The 17,559-nt window shown below is 38.4% G+C and overlaps 1 protein-coding gene across 1 annotated transcript in view; it reads left to right on the plus strand.

Moving 5' to 3' along the window:
- BANK1 (B cell scaffold protein with ankyrin repeats 1) overlaps nucleotides 1–17,559 on the plus strand; it is a 157,306-nt gene that overhangs the window by 17,893 nt on the left and 121,854 nt on the right. Inside the window, exons 2-3 of the mRNA XM_087736449.1 lie at nucleotides 4,327–4,725; nucleotides 13,600–13,662. Coding sequence (XP_087592575.1) covers nucleotides 4,327–4,725; nucleotides 13,600–13,662 — 462 coding nt within the window. The remainder of the gene's footprint in view (nucleotides 1–4,326; nucleotides 4,726–13,599; nucleotides 13,663–17,559) is intronic.

The raw sequence follows: 17,559 nt of genomic DNA on the forward strand, positions 1-17,559 counted from the left end.
AGCTTCACATGGCGTGTTTCGTGAGATGTGCTTTTTTTGGGCAACCACACACCACTAACTAGAGAATAGTGTTGCTTGTCAGAAGAACCCTTTCAGGTTATGGATGACTGCATAAATTCTCTTACTGTTTCTCATTGCTGAACTAATAATACATTTTATTTCTACCTTTGAGTCAGTTTCCAAGTAGGAGTAGTTGAAGCATGGCTTAATTTTGTCAGCATATGATAGTTTCTATTACATTAACTTTCAAGGGAACAAAATTCATCTCAACTTACATTATATTCCAAGTGCAGTAATTTCAAAGAAATATTCAGTGAGAGATTAAAATAATGAAGGGGAAAAAACTCTAGTTGAAAAGTTAAGCATTGTTACTGTGTATTCAATACTAGATAGTGTTTCACTGAAGCTAGACTTCAGCTTTTTTGTTTCTGTTTGATGATACTGTTTTGAAGGCAGAGTTTTGGGTGGGCTTTAATTGTCAAGCACGCTGCATTCAAGAATGTACATCTTAGTAAAATTTTGGAAGGCAAAAACATTGTGTAACAGGGAAAAGCTAAAGGTACATGGAGTAGATTTTAGATAGGGGACTTCATAACTATTCCTAGGGTAAACTTTGACTCTACATTTAAAGTCAGGCAAGCATTTCAAAATAGTGATATTTCTCCTTTTAATACAATTTTGTGGAAGTAAGATGTAGGTCTTGCATTCCTGCTCTAATATCAAAGTTAACTCTCAATCTAGAAGGCAGATCAATGTCAGAAAAAAAATTACAAGCATATAATTCAAACCCACATTTGGTTTCCCACAGGTAACTTGATAGCACTAGATGCTTTCTTCAAACCAGTAAATATTGCACCAAACTGTAGCACGAAATGCCTTGCTCATGAGCATCTCCTCAACAGTATGACTCTTCCTTCTGTTTACAGATAGAAAAGACAAATTAAGTATGGCAACCATATTAAATTAAAGTTTTGAGATGTATGTTGCAGTCTTTCTTCCATCAAGTGTGGTGTTAGATATATTTCACTCACTTTTCTTATACGAATAAAACTTTCTCATATATAAAAATCAATATAGTTAAAAAGAAATGCAGTTGAGCCTTCAATAAACATCTTAAAACCCCTTTCTCACTCACACTTAGCTAGGATCAAAGCTGTGGACTTAGGTGCAGACACACTGTATGGAAATAGAATTACTTCATCTTATTTTAGCATTTCAATGCAGCTGCCTCACTTTAATCTTTAGAATTTCTTTAGTACTCAAGCCATGTACTGTCTGTTTGCACAGGGGAGAACTTCATACCTTATGTATATTTTTATTGTAATTATTATATAATGTCAGCTCTTTAAGAATATTTCTACCAAAGGACTTAGTCTTCCACACCCAGCACACACGGAGCTCTTCAACTGTGCCTGAATCGTTGGGTCTAGCAGTTCTTTCCTGCTCTGGGATATAGGAATGCCTTTTGGGTGCTTCCAGTCTGCACAGGGATGAGGCGCAGTTGTGCGCAATTCCTCACCAGGGCTCTCCTTCTACATGGAGAGGAAACAGGCTCTTGGCCAAGTGGGTGCTGTGGAAGACACCAGTAGATCCCTCTTCTGCACAATCATGACAGCAAGATTCTGTGAAGCTATAAAAAAAAAAAAAAAGTTTTTACCATTCAATTTAAACATGCTTTTTTACGCCTTCCTGCAGTTCCACTTAGCTATGTCCTTACCCAAGTCCATCATAATAGAAGGAAACACAGCTGAGCATGAACTTAAAATGAGACCTTTTAACTTAAAGGCTAAATGTGAACTTTCCATGCATATCTGAGGTAATCTCAAGTGAGATTATTTTATTCTTCACATACACTGTATCAAGGAACTCCTACCCTCTATACAGTTTTGGGTTCCTCAAAAAGTATTTTGAAAAAGGCAGGAGAGTTCACTAAAGTGCAGAAAGGATAGTAGGAGTTCTACAAAGCCTTTCTTGTAGTGGGAAGAGTAATAATCCCAGTTTACAAACTGTAACGAAGGCAAGGCTAAGAGTCACTTCATGAGAGTCTGAAGACCTTAGGGGACAGATTTCCGAGAGCAGATACTTCTTTAAGCTTGCAGAAATGGATAAAATTATGTTCTGTGGCTGGAAGTTGAAACTAAGCAAACTCAAACAAAGTATAAAGAATGAATTCTTAAATCTTTTTCATGGACTAAGCATTTTATTTAAATCTGTATTTTTAAAGGATGACTACAGTGCTTTTAGTAAATAGGGACTGAAAATAGAAGGTGCTTGGTGATTCCATTTCCTGTGATATGAAACACTGTGGTCAGACTGAAAGAGCTTCTGGCCTTACAACTCTGTTAATGTAATTTCTTCTTTTGAAATTGTGCAGCAAGCTTCATGGCTTTTTATTTTTACTTTTTGTGTGTGTGACAGTTATGGAAAATCAAATGAGATTCTGAAAACAAGTAGTGTTGCAGCATCGCAGCAAGTACGTTTCTTATCCTAGCGTCACAAAACACACAACTTTGCTTTGAGTTAAATGAGAAATACACTACTACTTATTTTTACAATTAAACTTCAGCATTTCAGCAGAAACAGGCATTTTTCAGAATGCTTTTACCATGGCAAATGTAGCAGTCACCTTTCCAAACACATTTTGACAAATATTACCCTGCTCTAATGTATTGGTCAGGGTCAGTCATCTTGAAATATCATCACTCGCTACCATACTGAGCATGGGCCTATACGATTTCCTATGACAGAAGAGTTTTTGAAAGGATAAGTATTCGCAAATGTTTAAAAGATGGCAGCTATCCTCCAAGCAGTTTATAGACATATAATGAACTCAAGAGACTAAGCTATAGTGTCCCTCTTCTACAAAGTTCGGTCAGCCTTCAGCTGGGTAAACTTTGTTTGAAATATCTCCTGAGTAAAGAATGAATGAACAAAATTTAGAAATAATTTCTTCTAAAAGGAAAGGAAGTCCAATAATTAAAGCAGCAATCCTGGACTGGAGATCTAGGTTCAGTTTCTTCTTTTGTATAAGGACTTACATGGGATCCTTGACACGTTTTTTATTCTCCTTAGCTACATCTGTACTATGCTTCCAACAGTGCATCCCACTAACCGGTTCCATTGTGTGCCCAAGAAACGTTTTAACTCTGTGTATGCCCACCATTTCCATATCTCTTGGTATTCACAAAGCAGCAGCTTAGATACTCACCTGCAAAGAAGCTCTGGTGCACTGCAGACAAGTGCCAGTCAGGTTGCCTTGACCCATCAGGAACCTGGGAGACACAGTGAAGTCCAATGGAGGTAAAGTGCAGCAGCTGTATCTATTCCGGAGTCTCTTACTGTTGCTCCACAGGGCTGTGATTGTGAACTACTCCAAGGGTATTAAGGTACCCTGGCATTTTGGTGTATGTTGTATTGGTCAGCAAATCACAGGGTTTTTTACGGTTTCACAGAATCACAAAATGGTTGAGGTTGGAAGGGACATCTGGAGGCCATCTTGTACAACCGCCCTGCTCAAGCAGGGCCACCTAGAGCCAGAACCATGTCCGGGCACCTTTTGAGTAGCTCCAAGGAGGGAGATAACACAACTTCCCTGGGCAGCTTGTGCCAGTGCTCACAGTAAAAGAAACCTTTTCTTGATGCTCAGAGGGAGCCTCCTGTGTTTCAGCTTGTGCCTGTTGCCTCTGTTTCATACTGTCACCCTAGTAACACTGTGGAAGATTATTAGTCTTCTTATTAGCATCATGTTTTGTATTCGAAAGGGAAAGCAGAACTAAAAAAAATGTAGTTCTAGATTCGTTTTTGTCAGGTTCGTAAGTAATTTTGTTAGAATACGGACAGTAAAGAAAGATCACTAATGACTACCCCAATACCATGCTGCCAAAATATCCTAAACATACCAATCCTGTTTCCAGTGAAGTCAGATCATGTCCAGTGTTCAAATATATATTCTTTACTTCTGACATTAAAACGTAACTGTTGTATTTTTAATAGTATCACCTATTTGTCAAGAATCTAGGGGTGAGCAGAATGTGTGAATGTGCTCTGCTTTCTACACTGCAATTTCAGTATTATTCTGAAATACTAGTTGAAGCTATTCTCAACATAAAATATTCTGAGCTATTTTACCAGCATTTCTGTGGACGATCTTTCTGCCTTGGTCTAGAAATAAGCAGATGGTTGTCATTTCAAGGTGATGACCCGTCCTTTGTCTTCAGTACCTCAAGTTTTTAAGAGGGGGGAAAACTAATGATCTGTCTTCTGATATTTTTAATGGATTCAAAATGCATTTGAAATTATTTTTTTAATATATTTTCTTCTCTCTAGAAAATACGAAGGATATTCTCGTGATATACGAAAAAGAAGCAGAAGAGTGGGCTCTGTATTTAAAATCTCTTTTTGGACACATAGTGAACGAAGGAGGAATCTTACTCTACAATCTGGAGACTTCGTGTTTCAAGCACCTGGAGCTATTCTCTTTACCCTGTTATAAATGCAAACTCCTGATACTATCGTGTGGACTTCTTAACTGCCTGAACAGAAAGAGAAATTATCTTCTGGAGCAAGTTCTAAAACCTCCGGATAATGTGGTGATTCTACTTTGTGGGGTGGAGAATTCAGAGATTCTTTATGAGATACTGACCTTAGATGGAGGCAGCAAAGAGATTTCCACTGATCAGGAACCTGAGGAATATCTCTCTGTTGTTACTGGAATTATTCAACCAGGTAATCTAAAAATGAAAACTTTGTATGATTATTAAAAGACTTTTCTTAGCTGTATTAATATAATTTGGAAGGGAAAAAAAGTGATAATTCAGGTTTTCTGGAGAAATTATCTCTCTTCAGCTTGGTCCAACAGTTTTAGTTTGATGATGCATTTGTCATTGAAGTGTGATGAAACTGTTGTACTCTTAGTCCAGCTTCATTTTCACAGAGAAGCAGCTTTGGAAAGTCTGAAAGCTGCCACTGGCACCTGTGAACTTACCATCACTACTTCATGGTAAGATTTAAGACCTGACATGCACTTGTTTCTCTGTTTCCTCAGCTTACAAATCTCGGAAACTGTACAAAACTATGGGTTTGTTTGATCTCTTTCAAAATGCCTTAATGTGACAGTGTATATATCTCTTTAGATAAATCAGACTGAAAATAGAGTGAAAAATAATTACTGAGTAAGACCCAGTTTTGTGGATGGATTTCCTGTGTGATACAGAAAAGCTGTAAGAGCAGAAGTTCCCTTCCCCTTTTACCAACTAAGTCTGTACTGGAAGGACTAAAACTGCCCAGTTTGTCTGTGTTTGTACGTCCATGGAAACTACAAAGAAGCATTAATGTAAAAATGAGCACTTCTGGAATGAAGAAAAACCCCACTCCTGAGGGTGAGAAGTACTGAAATGGCAAAGTCTGTGCACATGGTTTAGTTTAACCCAAAATTTAACTTTGCCAGGCTGCATAAATGAAACCAAGAAGTACCTTTAGAAAGACAGATGCATGGGCCACTCTGGAAAGGCGATGTAAGTTGTGCCCAGGTTTCAGGTAGATGGCTGTGTGTTTTCCTTTGAGGGCATATTTACTACTGCTTCTTTGTAGTCTCTAGGTCTCTTACTTCCTGTCAGCTCTTGCTATTTTGTCATGATTTTGTCTACTAAGCAGAACATTGTGCTTCTGTCTTTGTTACCTGCAAGTTGCCATTTTACTGGCATGGGAGCTTGTACTTGAGAAAGACATCCTGCAGTTCAGTTTTACTCAGAAATTAACCTGGTTTTGGATGCAGATGAACAACCAAGAATATTCTTTTGAACGCAGGGGTAGAGAGACCCCAGCTGAGTCAGAGTGACCAAGCTGGATGTCCCTGCTGCCTTGTGCTTGAGCAGATAAGCTAAAGCATACTATAAGGCTTCCAAACCTGCCCAGAATGTGTCTACACACCATCTGGCTATGTCAGATCAGTGCTTTCAAAACTAAGTTTTAGACACCTCCTTCCCGGACATCTTCTGTTCTAACGTTTCTTGTTGTTCAGTATTTATTAACCTTTTCCTCAGTATATCTTTTTCTGAGCATCTCTCAGACTTTAAGTTTTGGGGCTAATTACAGTTGCCTGGTTTGGTTTCAGGAGGTATTGTTTGCTACAAGTCTGTGTCTGATATGTAGCCTCAGATTGGAGTTCCTTGGCAGTTTTTTAGTGGAATGAAAAAAAAAAGGTGGGTCTATACTATGTGTCTCTGTGTGTGTGTATATATATATATATACACACATATATATAGGAAGGAACTGGGCTCAGAGACAGTTGACTGCACAGGAAATTGCACACTTTTCTGCAAAGATAAACAGTTTTCTAGAAGACAGATGATGTTTTTTTGCTTGGTCTGTGCATTCACAAAAATATTTATTGCATCTGCCCTTGGGATTTTACTTACATTGTAACGTCAAGTGACTAACAGGTGCTCAAATGGTCTTTTCTTTGTCAGTGGTCAATATCAGCGACTTCAGAGACGAGTACAAAGCTGAATTAAGGAATAGTTGTTGAAAGCCTCAGTCTCAGTGTGTACATCTTTACCAAGGATGCATAGACTGTGGGTGGGATCAGACAAGTTCAATTGACTGAACTAGACCCAGGACTGGGAGTAGCGTTGCTGCCTGGTGTTTCAGGGTGTAAACCCTCCTTCATACACATAGCTGAGAACTGCTCTGGCCCTGTTTTTTCTGTACTGGTGTGCCCTGGCCGTCAGGCAGGCCAGGTCAGATCAGTGCTTGCTAGGAGACCTCTGCACTGCTCTCTGTTGCACAGTGAAAGTATTCCGAGTGCAAGATTTGCTGTCACCTAGGTATTGATTTAAGCTCTGAGGAATGAAGATGTGCATGTCTTATCGTTATTTACCTTTGCTTAACGATAATGGTGACTGTTTGCAGTGTCTGTATTTATGATACTGTTTTGTAGAATCCTATTAAGCTCTTAGCCTTTGTGATCTCTGTGGCAGGGATTTTGACAGATTACAGATCTGAGAAAAAGATTTTTTCCCTTGTATTTAAAATGGCTTGCTAAAGGGTTATTAAGTATACTTGGATTATTTTTCCTTTGGAGCATTTTTTTTATGCCTTTCTTTAGGGCTATTCACTCACAAGATCTCCCATCTCTCTTCATATGGATCATCATCTTCTGTCACTTTTAGTTTTCAGTGCTTTTCCCTTGTCCCTTATATTTCTGCTTTTGGAGATAGTGATGAAAACACTTTTGTGTATGTTCTTCAGGCTTTTACGTTCCTTTTTTTCCCTAAACTGTTCATTGCTGTTAACTTGTTCCTCCATGCATTTATACCTTCTTGTCTCCTCAGTATTAACAAGAGCTGTCACTCTACCGAAGTCTAAAAATTTAGTGATGCGCTTTAATTAACAATGATTACATGGCACCACGCTGTTGTGCACACTGCAACTAAATTCTGTTAATCCCTTAGGACAGCGGGCCATCGAGATCCTAGGTGTAATTGATGCCAGGGCTCTTGAGTGGCTTGTGGGTAGTTAGAACAACTGAAGACAGATGCTAAAGCAGGTTGTTACCTCACAGTCCTGAAGAGTGTTAATAATGGCGTAGCTTAGGTGCTAGTAATCATCACCCTTCCGCTACAGCTTTCTCCATACTCTGCAAAGTTCCTAGGCAAGGTAAGTTCTCAGCTGTCTCTTCTCCCCTAGCTGCTATTCTCTTTGTACTGTCTCTACAGTCTGAGATGCAAAGAGTGCAAAATAAATGTAATTTTATATGCCCCGCCCCATTTATTTTGCCAAAACCTTTTGCCTACCAGATGGTACCAGTTTCGTCTTGTTGGAGTAGGCAGGGCTCTTTATCTGTTAAAACTTCCTTCTACTTCTAAAGGAGTATATATGCCAAAAATTCTAGGCAAAAAACAATACTAATTAAAATGCTCAGTAAAACTAAATAAAATGGAAAATGCAGGGGGTTTTGTACCCAGCAGAGAGCTTGTTTGCCCTGTAATGTGATTCAAACACAAAATCTGAAGGGTTTGTCATTCCTGTTTGAACATGTTCTTGGAGGAGTAAAGGGAGAACTGAGACATGGAAACTGGCCTTTCTAACATACGGTTCCTGGATGGTGACAGATTTTGTTATATTCACCTTATGCATGAAGATGACTGCAAATATTTTTTATTGTTGTCAAAAATTCCTTTAGCAGGACTTGTTCACAAGATACTTCACTGTTTGAAACTTGCTACATGCAGATTTAGAGTTGGTTTTGAATTGTTGTGTAAGGGCCTGTTGTCATAAAAAAGATAAATCTCTGGGAAAGAGTAGAACACTCGGAAATTTTATCATTCTACGTTAACATCTAAGATGGCCCAGTGTGACTCTAGAATTCTGACTTCGCTTTAACAGCTTTCCCTAATGTCGCTGAAAGTAGAATCGGGAGACACATTTTGTTTGCATCTGTCTCTTCCTTTCGCTTTTTCTTTCTACAGCTTCTCCTTGGTCTGCTGAACTGTGTACCCCTTTTTATATTAAATTGACATACTTCCAATGTCTTAATTCAGTACACTGGGGGTTTTTAGCCTAGACATAGCTGGGTTTTTTGTTTAGTCCTGAAACACTTCCACTTCAAATTCAGGCTAGCCATATGTTTAATCAGGGGATTCGTAGATATAGATAGATATTTGCAGCTGGAGGTAGTTACTTAGATCTTTAAATGTCCTGAATTTCTCCTGTAGTTATTTGTGCCTCAGTATTGATGATGCAAAAAGAGAACAGGTCTTGTCTACTACAAACAATTTTCTGTGACACTGTTTCTAAAGTGTGCTGACATTTTTATGAGAGTTTCTGGTGGGACTTCACAGTACAGCTCAGGAGTTGTAAGTATCCATTAGTCTGCTTGCTGTTCTATTAGGTTTCATTGTTTACAGCTCAACAAAACAACTCTCGTCACTTCTACTTCCAGCCTTTTGTCTAAGCAGTGGAATCCTCTTTTTGGCCAAAATATGAAGAGAATCTCCTTCTGTAAAATTTGATAGTTGAGAACCACTCAACAAACCTACGTGTATCCATTCATTATCTGCTATTATATTGAAAAGTGAGAACAGGTACATAAAGTAACATAACCCAACTAAAAAACTGTAGCCACAGTCTTTGACAGCTCAGGAAAGATTCTCAGAATGAATACGTAACTTTTGCCTGAGACAGCAATGTGCCATTAATTTCTGATTGTTACCTAAAAAGTATTCAGTGTACATGCACACAATTTTAATCAACAAGAAGAATAATATTAAGAAAAATACTTCTACAACTACTAGTAAGGTGTAGATCTGGAGTAATGAGATGCTAGCATTGAGTGTTTGTCTCTAATAAGTAAATGTAGGACAAACAGTCTGAGAGCTTAAAATAGGGCTTAATATATGCAAATCTTCAGCCTGCTTCAAATATGGGGCTAATTTCCATTGTGCAGGTCACAGAAAAGAGAAATAAATCACTGTATTTTTACCATAAGCTTTTATGGTATCTGTCTCCTGTTTCATTTCTAGTACAGTGGCATAGATTTTATTGGAATTGTACCAGGAATTTGAGTATAACATTGAATACTGAAGTAATACTTCACGTTTTGAATCCACTGCTTTGCTTGTTCTCCTGTAAAATCCTCTTCACATTGGTACTCAAATATGAGTAACCAATGACGATGGATTTTCTCAGGCTGTCAGCAAGACTTGTGCTGATGAACTAAATCCCTTTATTTAAGTGGGAACTTTACCATTGTCTTTAATGGGCAAGTGTTTTGCCTAGATTTTGATGCTGACTTGGAGTCTACGAAGAAATTAAGCTAAAAGGCTAACAAGAACCAAAGTTGAAGAGGAAAAAAAATCACTAGAATTTTTTGTTTGTTTGTGAATACTGAATACAGCATGTATTTTGTGTGTGTATCAACTAAAGTCTTGGTTGTAAAGATTTCTCACATGGACACACAAGATTGAGTAAATAGAGGGAAGTAGGTGGGTGGTTCTGGCCTCGTTTGCTGCCAGGGGAGGCTGCAGTAGATGAGACCACACGGTTGTGCCTCCCTTTCCTCCTTCCCCAATGTATTAACATTCAGACAGCGCATACCACTGTTGGTGCTTTAAGGCAGTGAGGTTGTCTGCTTAGTGAGGAGCACCTCAAATGCCAATTAAACTTTTTTATTAAAATGAAAATAATCTGTATGAATTTATTGTGAGCAGAAGGGGCATTTTGTTAGCTGAAGCGTGCTGCAGGATAGTCCTCATTTCCATTTTGCCCTGCCAATGAGTCTTTGAACTGCTCTGCAGGGACTGCGGCTAAGATTACTGATAAATCTTCCTGAGATTTGTTTCTCCATCTCTACACACAATGATTGCTTAGATGCCAGTGCAGTGATGGGGATTTGTAACGGGGATGACTGTCAACAAAAAACTGTGGTTAGTGTCACTAACTTGTTTCATATGGCTATTTCAAACCAGAAGAGAAACTGAAGTGGCAGCCTGGAAGTCGCAACCATAGATAAGATGTTGAGGCTGCCATCCCCTGCTGCTTAAACTGTTTGAGTTCTTTGTTCTTTCTTCTCTTATTTCTGCAAAATCCAGAGCATATTTTATTTGTTATATAATCAGGTTTCTTAGCAGATTACATTTCGATCTGTCTAGCCAGTCATGGTGACCTGTACCCTTGGATTCTGAAGTATGCATCACGTATGTGATGTTTTTCCCTCTTATTTTTGACACTAATTGGATGAAAACTGCTTACACCTGGAAAAGTGAATGCACTGACATCTTAAAGTGAATGTTTTTTAACAGCATTTAGGATGAGCTCGTAAAAAGTTTTATTAATAATAAAAGTCAAATGAGTAGAGCATAAGCATTACTGCAACAGCATGCACTAATTTAAATTAATGTACTGTGATTTTACTGTTGTTTATTTTGGTTATAAATTTTTTATTTTTAAAATGAATTAATGGATTTGTCATCCTTAGTCTGCTCTTTCAAGGTTGCAAGTGGACACCATCCAAATTTATATCTTGTTTATGGCACAACAGTCGTCAGCCAGTATTTAGTTGCAGTTGTAGGGCTGTTTCTAAAGCTTACAAATAATGTCAGTTTTAAGACTTCCAGCAGGTATTTTGCAGCTAGAACTATAAAATGGCTGTGTGAATCTATATTCTCACATGTCCTTCATATAATGTATTATTGACACGTCGGGTTTTGCACTGTGGTTGCCAATCACAATTACTGAAAAGTTCTTATTGGAAGGCGTATAGAGAAGTCCTCTGGAAATGCATTCTTTGTATATTTTTTGGCACACAAGTGTTGTTATAACAAAATTGCTATTTGTAATTTCACTATGATGTATTTCTGTTAAGTTAGTGTCAGCTTCTTGGAAATAGGATAAAATAAGGGTCATGTTGTTTTCCAGATTAAAAAAATTGTAATACCTATCCCTGAAAAAATGAAGTATATCACCTATTTGAGTTCATACTGAAAAAAAAAAAAAATCAATATTAGGATAGCAACCTTTTTCTATAGAATCAGATTTCGCTCTTGATAGGGTCTCTCTGTACTTACTTAAATGGCTATGAGGACAGAACTTGGGCCAGAAAATGTTATTACAGTTACAAAGTTAGGTGTTCAAAAGTCAAAAAGTTAAAAGTACAAGGTAGCCTACTAAACTTTAGTTAGGACCCTTGTTCATAGCATTGATTGCCTTTAATTATGTAAGCGCATTCTTCCCACCCGCCCCCTGCCAAAAACCTGCCCTCATTAGTACACAGGATAAATAGTGCTCAGTTAATTAGCAGTTATTTGATACTTTGTGTTGGAGTTTGTGGTTGCATTATTTATGTATTGAATGCCATTCAAATCCTGTTGAGAAAACAGAATTATTAATTGCCTAATGTGCTTTTCTGTAGAACTCCTTTCTGTAGTGAGTGCTGTCCAAACATTATTTTATTTTATCATCATTTTACGTACTAGTAGATTAGGGTGAAGCATTTCTTCCACTTCTGATACCACTTTAAGACATTACTTTTCATAACACTTACCAGTATATAGTATTTTTTACATCCATATTCAAGGCCCCTTTAATTTCAGATGCATTTGTGGCTGCTCAGATGTCTGCAGGTCAGCTGTAAGGTCTTTCACAGAAAATGCAATACAAAACTAATGAGCACTTCTGAAGAGCATGTTTTAAAAGCCTTCTAGCTTTTTGCCTCAAAATTTCGGGATGGGAACCTGAAATGACCTAAACTCTCTAGAGCAGCAATCAACTAATATCACTGTCCTTTCTCTCACTGAAATCTTCTCCTCGTTCACTGAACTCTTGTTATTACAAGAATAACTGAACCGGAATACGGTAAACAACACCTTCTTTAAGTACTAACCCACAGGTCAATGCTGGAGTAGGTCTAACTTGTGCACTGTCCGCAGTACAGATGAATTTAAAATAGTCAACAATATACTACAAAGGAGAGAGACTGCTTTTGAGTGTTTAGTTTTATGGAACTTTAATAAAGTCATTGTAAAGCAATTGCTTTCCCAGCTCCTCTCTTCATCCTAGCCTTGGCATCTTTACCCAGTGACTCCTACTTTTCAGTCTTGGTCCCTTGTAGTAATATTGGTTATTCACTTCTGGAGCACCCAGCAATATACATGGGATCATGATCAGGATCCCACAGACGCTCTACAACATCATGTTTGTTGAGTTAGCTCGATCTCACAATATGGAGCTCAAGCAGGCCTTCTATCTCCTATGTCAATGTTACCTCAGATGTGGAAAAACAGGTAATAACTTGATCCAGCATTAAGAAAGAGCGGCATAGACAGATACTGCATAATACGGCAGAAAGTCTCCTGGTAGCTATTAAACCATCAAAATAATTTCAACAAATCGGAACTTAGAGAGAGTTTTTTAATATTTGACCAGTACTTTACATAATGTGGCCATTGCTTTTTTGACTGAATACTGGGAACTCTGTAGCCAGATTTATTGTGTTATCAAACACAGCCCTGCACAGTTGTCTTGTCTTCCAAACCCCAATGCCTGCATCCATTTTCTATTTTTCACTTTCCTGCATAAGATTCTATTCTCTTTCCTTTTGTCCAACTCCTCTCCCATTGTTTGCTATACTGACTCAAGCCCACATTTGTTACCTGTTACAGTAAATTGAAAAGATCAGTCACAGGGATGTTTACTGAAAATGGATAAATACAGTTCCATCTAAAGATCTCTCTAGCCCTTGGATTTTATTTTGTTGTTTTTTCTATCTGCAAAACTGTATCTTTGAAATAGCTTATCTTACATGTAAAATAACAATACAGAATTTAATCTAAAAAAATAAAAAGGAAATTGGTGTCATGGTATTTCCTTATTTCTGAGGTTTTAGGTTGCTTGTCCATTTGTTTTCTTAACTCTGTTTTATTTTGCCATTTTTTCTTTTTTTTTTCCCCAGCTTGATTTCTGATACTAAGATCTTCCTTAGAGCAAACTAAACATTCTGTGAAACAATCAAGTAGGATAGCAATGATCACTGTCATCAGAGTTGACGACCAGTTAAAGATACTTCCAAGTAGATACTATTAAAGAATTATTCTTTTTTCCTAGGTAAGCCACAGAATGAAAATCCTGGAGACTCTTTGTTTTACATCTATGAAACAGTTCTTGCAGGTGAGTTGAATTCCCCTTGCATTTACTCGAATAAAGCCAGTAGTCTTCAGAAAATTAAATTTGTTTTCTTACATCTTGTCAGACATGAAAGGCAATAAACTAACCTTACCATAGCATACAGTTGTGTAGAGGAACATACCTTGTTCTCAGACACCCACCCACACATTCTTTTGAGAAGTGTGAAAAGGGGAGGAGATTCAATGAGGATGTTTCCTTTTTCCTTTTATTTCAGAGTAGAAAAAAAGGAAGACGTGGAGAGCTTTCCTTTTCTGTTCCCAGTATGAGGAGTTTTGCTTGTAGTAAAGAGCTGCTTTGAAATTTCAGATAAATCAGTCCTACTCACGTTACATTTGCAGCATCATTCATTGGCAGCCAGTGGTTGAGAGAAGCCCTGCATCACGACTTCGGCGCCTGTTGACATTTGTCATTCTGGGTTATTTATATTTGTGAAAGCCCATAAAGAGTCTTACTAGGGAAAATAGACTGGCAAAATCTCCACTTGCTTTTAGTAAAGAGCTACATAACATGTTTCCTATTCCCAGTTCTTGCTTAAACAGCTTTATTTCTGGGTTGACACTGTTGTGAAGTGATTGGCTTAACAGCACCAGCATGCTGACTGATGGAAAAGGATGAGTAAGTTATTTTGGAATTCCTGGCGTAGCAGTTCTGCACTGCTGGACTCAGAGGTTACTGGCTCTGTGGGTCTGTTTTGCTGGCAAGGTGTAAGGGCAGAAGGATGCTGCAAGCTCACTGGCTCTTCCTTACTGGCACGAATTCAATATACGTGTCAGTGATGTATGGAATTTAGAATTTTAGCTTCTTCAGTTAATTTCAAGACACGAGCATCAACCTGTGTGCTTTTAAACACTCCAGTCATTCCTGCTTAGCATGCTTTGGTCACAATGCAGAACCATCTTGCAGCATGTGGACTGGATTCTTTTCAGATAAAACTAAAAGGGAATGCACTCAGGGAGCTCAGTGGGTGCACTTGAGACACTAAAAGGTGTGCCTTCTACAGGTCCAGACTAGAACTAGTTGGAAATATGCCCCTTTGAAATGTGTATAGTGTGGAAGGAAGTATTTAGCCCCAACCGTTCCTCTCTACTAAATCTTCTTTTGTTAGGTCCTCCAGTCCTCCACCACCACCCCACCCCCCCCTTTTTGATGGGGACTGTTCGTGACTCTCTTGGCATCTCGGGTGTACTGGTGTGATCTCAAGCAGAAAGCTGCTGTAAAGCTGCACTGTTTTATCCCTACAGACCTATTGTCAAGGTTTCTAAGGATGTCGCTTTTGGTTCTGTGTTGAATGTGCCATGGGTCAGTGCATTGAAGAAGTTTGTTGGTATAAAGAAGGCTTTTTGTCATTACTGGCTCATCATCCAGGTGCTCAGTAAGCTGGCATCACTGTTCCTCTCATTCATAGTCGTGATGTCCAAAAAATGAGATAGTAAGAGGGAATGGTCAGAGAAACCAGAGAATCCTAAGAAAAGAAAGGACTCCAAGCTAGTACCGCTTTAAACCCTGACTCTTTTTATATGAATCCTTTTCTGCTTTTACATGGGAACTTGAAGAGCACCTTTAAGTCCAAGTTTCCCATCAGCTGAATGGTGGTTGTTGTAATAAAGTGAATTGAGGATTTTCCAGCTGAGAAAGTATTGCATTAAAAGCAAAAATTTCACTTGAAAACTTTGCTGAAGTTGCCTGGCCCACAGGTCTCAGTCAGCTTTTGGCAGTCATCTTGATAGCACTGATTGTATGTAGCCTCTGCTGGTTAATGATGTCTAGTTATTGCTAAGAGGGCTAAAGAGATTCTCAATTGCTGTGATGAGTGAAAGGGCCTGCTAGAAAGGAGGGATTCCCAATAATTGTGTCCTGTATGAGATTAAGACTGACTCCTGAATGAGTGTAAGGAAATACATGGTAAACATTTGTTCTGTGGTGGCGCAACAGGGAGCAGTTATATGATACCACTGCAGAAATTTGGAGGGAAAAGTAGCCCAAGAAGTGAACTGATTGCAGTTTCCAAGATTCATCATATTGGTCTTTACAATGCCAAGAAAGGTAGGACGGCAGCTGCAAATGAGCCAGTGTTTGTGCCTTGCAGAAAGTAGGTGAATCTTCAGGTAACCAGTCAGGATTTGACTTTGGATGAATTGTGAAAAAATGTTCCCAGGGACCCTCTCTTCTCTTTGCTTCTTCCTAATAAAAAGGAAGTGTATGCAGTGCTAAATTGTATGTATGACACAAAATAGAAGTGTCAGGAGAAACTATAAACCAAGAAAGGATTTTTGCTAGAACCCCATAAATTCACAAAAGAACAACACTTTATGTAGGGTCTTAAGTGGAGACTGGCATGCTGAAAGCTGAAGTTTGTTTTGAGTATACAGATATTGTACAAAAGAAAGGGTAAGCTGAGAGAAGATGGAATATAGACGAACTGGAATGAAAGTTGAACAGATCAGAAGTATAAAGCTAAATGAGAAGTCTAAAGCAACAGGGGTGGAAAGAGCAGTGAGTGGATGACAGGACATAGAAAAAAACAAAACAAAACAAACTATATCCAATAAAGCAAAGATAGATGGGGAATGAGCAACAAGTGCTAACAATCAATAAAAAGTGATTGACTAAACTGAATTGTGCAAGGCCTTGAGGGAAAAGGTCAGACAGTACATTGGAAAATGGAAAAACAATATTATCACTGAGGTCCTTTGGGGAAATATGAGCTACAAGCAGATGTGAAAACAATTGATTTGCTAGTGAGTGATGGAAGAGATCCAGTTGTGGAATGCTAATCACCATGATATGAATGTATGAGGACTCATTCCTGTAGGTGGTAACTGAACAAGTCAGCTCTTTAGCCACTCACAAATGTTGTTATGTGTTTACTGTATTTCTGGTTTCTATATAAGAAAAGTAGACTTATTTTTATTACGAGGAAGCTGTATTTTGAGAAATTCCCTTGTGGTTCCTCAGCAAATTTTCTGCTCCTCAAAGAATCATTATTTATAATTTGTACTAAGGTTGGAACAGTGAAGCAATCTTACTACGATCTGGGTATACAGCCTCGTAACCACACAGATAAAATGTGAATGCCTTATTGTGGAATTGGCATTCATTATTTTACCTGCAAACCAGAGCCAACCTCAGATTTAGATACCCATTAGCTGATGTTCAGCTTCAGAATAGGCTGTTCCCCTTCTATGAAACAGCTTTGTCTTTTTCAGCATTTGCCATTAAGGCTTGTATCCTAGCACTAATTAACTGAACCAATTAGGGATGGGCAAGTGGAGCACAAAAAGATGATTTTAAAGTGTAATAGCTGTCTGCCTATTAAGTTTAACAGCAGACATGGTTTGGGCCTGCTCAGAGGTCTCGTCAAACTAACACATATGTGCATACTGTGTTACCTGTATTCTTTATCAAACTAAACTGGAGAAAGGCCAGCACTTCATACCAAAATAGATGGCATCCTTTCTGCAGATAAAGAAGATTAGCTCTGCTATGCTCTTCTTTCCTGTAATGCTATTTGAAATCCTATTTTAGTAAAATGTGCCAATTCTGGGGTCTAGGTGTTGGATTAAAGGACAGTGTCTTAAAAGATAAAGACCTCAGATTACTTTCCTATTCATAACCCTAAGGAAAATAATCAGGAGTTAGAAAGCAAGCATGGTTTTCAGATGTGTCTAAAAATACCACTCTTGATTGTGTTCCTGAGAAAGCAGTGTACCTTTTAGCACGCTTTAAGGGTCAATAGACTTTGGCTATTTCAAACCAAAGGTGGGAGTAAATTACAAAGCAGCCTGTCCCCTAGTGAGTCAGTCTTGCTGACAACTCACTTTTCTTTTCCTTCTTTAATACTGAATGTGTCTGGCGTGAGCCTTTCTGCTGACAGCAGCT

The sequence above is a fragment of the Nipponia nippon genome, unplaced genomic scaffold, assembly GCF_047370975.1.
Source record: "Nipponia nippon isolate SJK-2023a ecotype South Korea unplaced genomic scaffold, ASM4737097v1 scaffold_6, whole genome shotgun sequence".
Lineage (NCBI taxonomy): Eukaryota > Metazoa > Chordata > Aves > Pelecaniformes > Threskiornithidae > Nipponia > Nipponia nippon.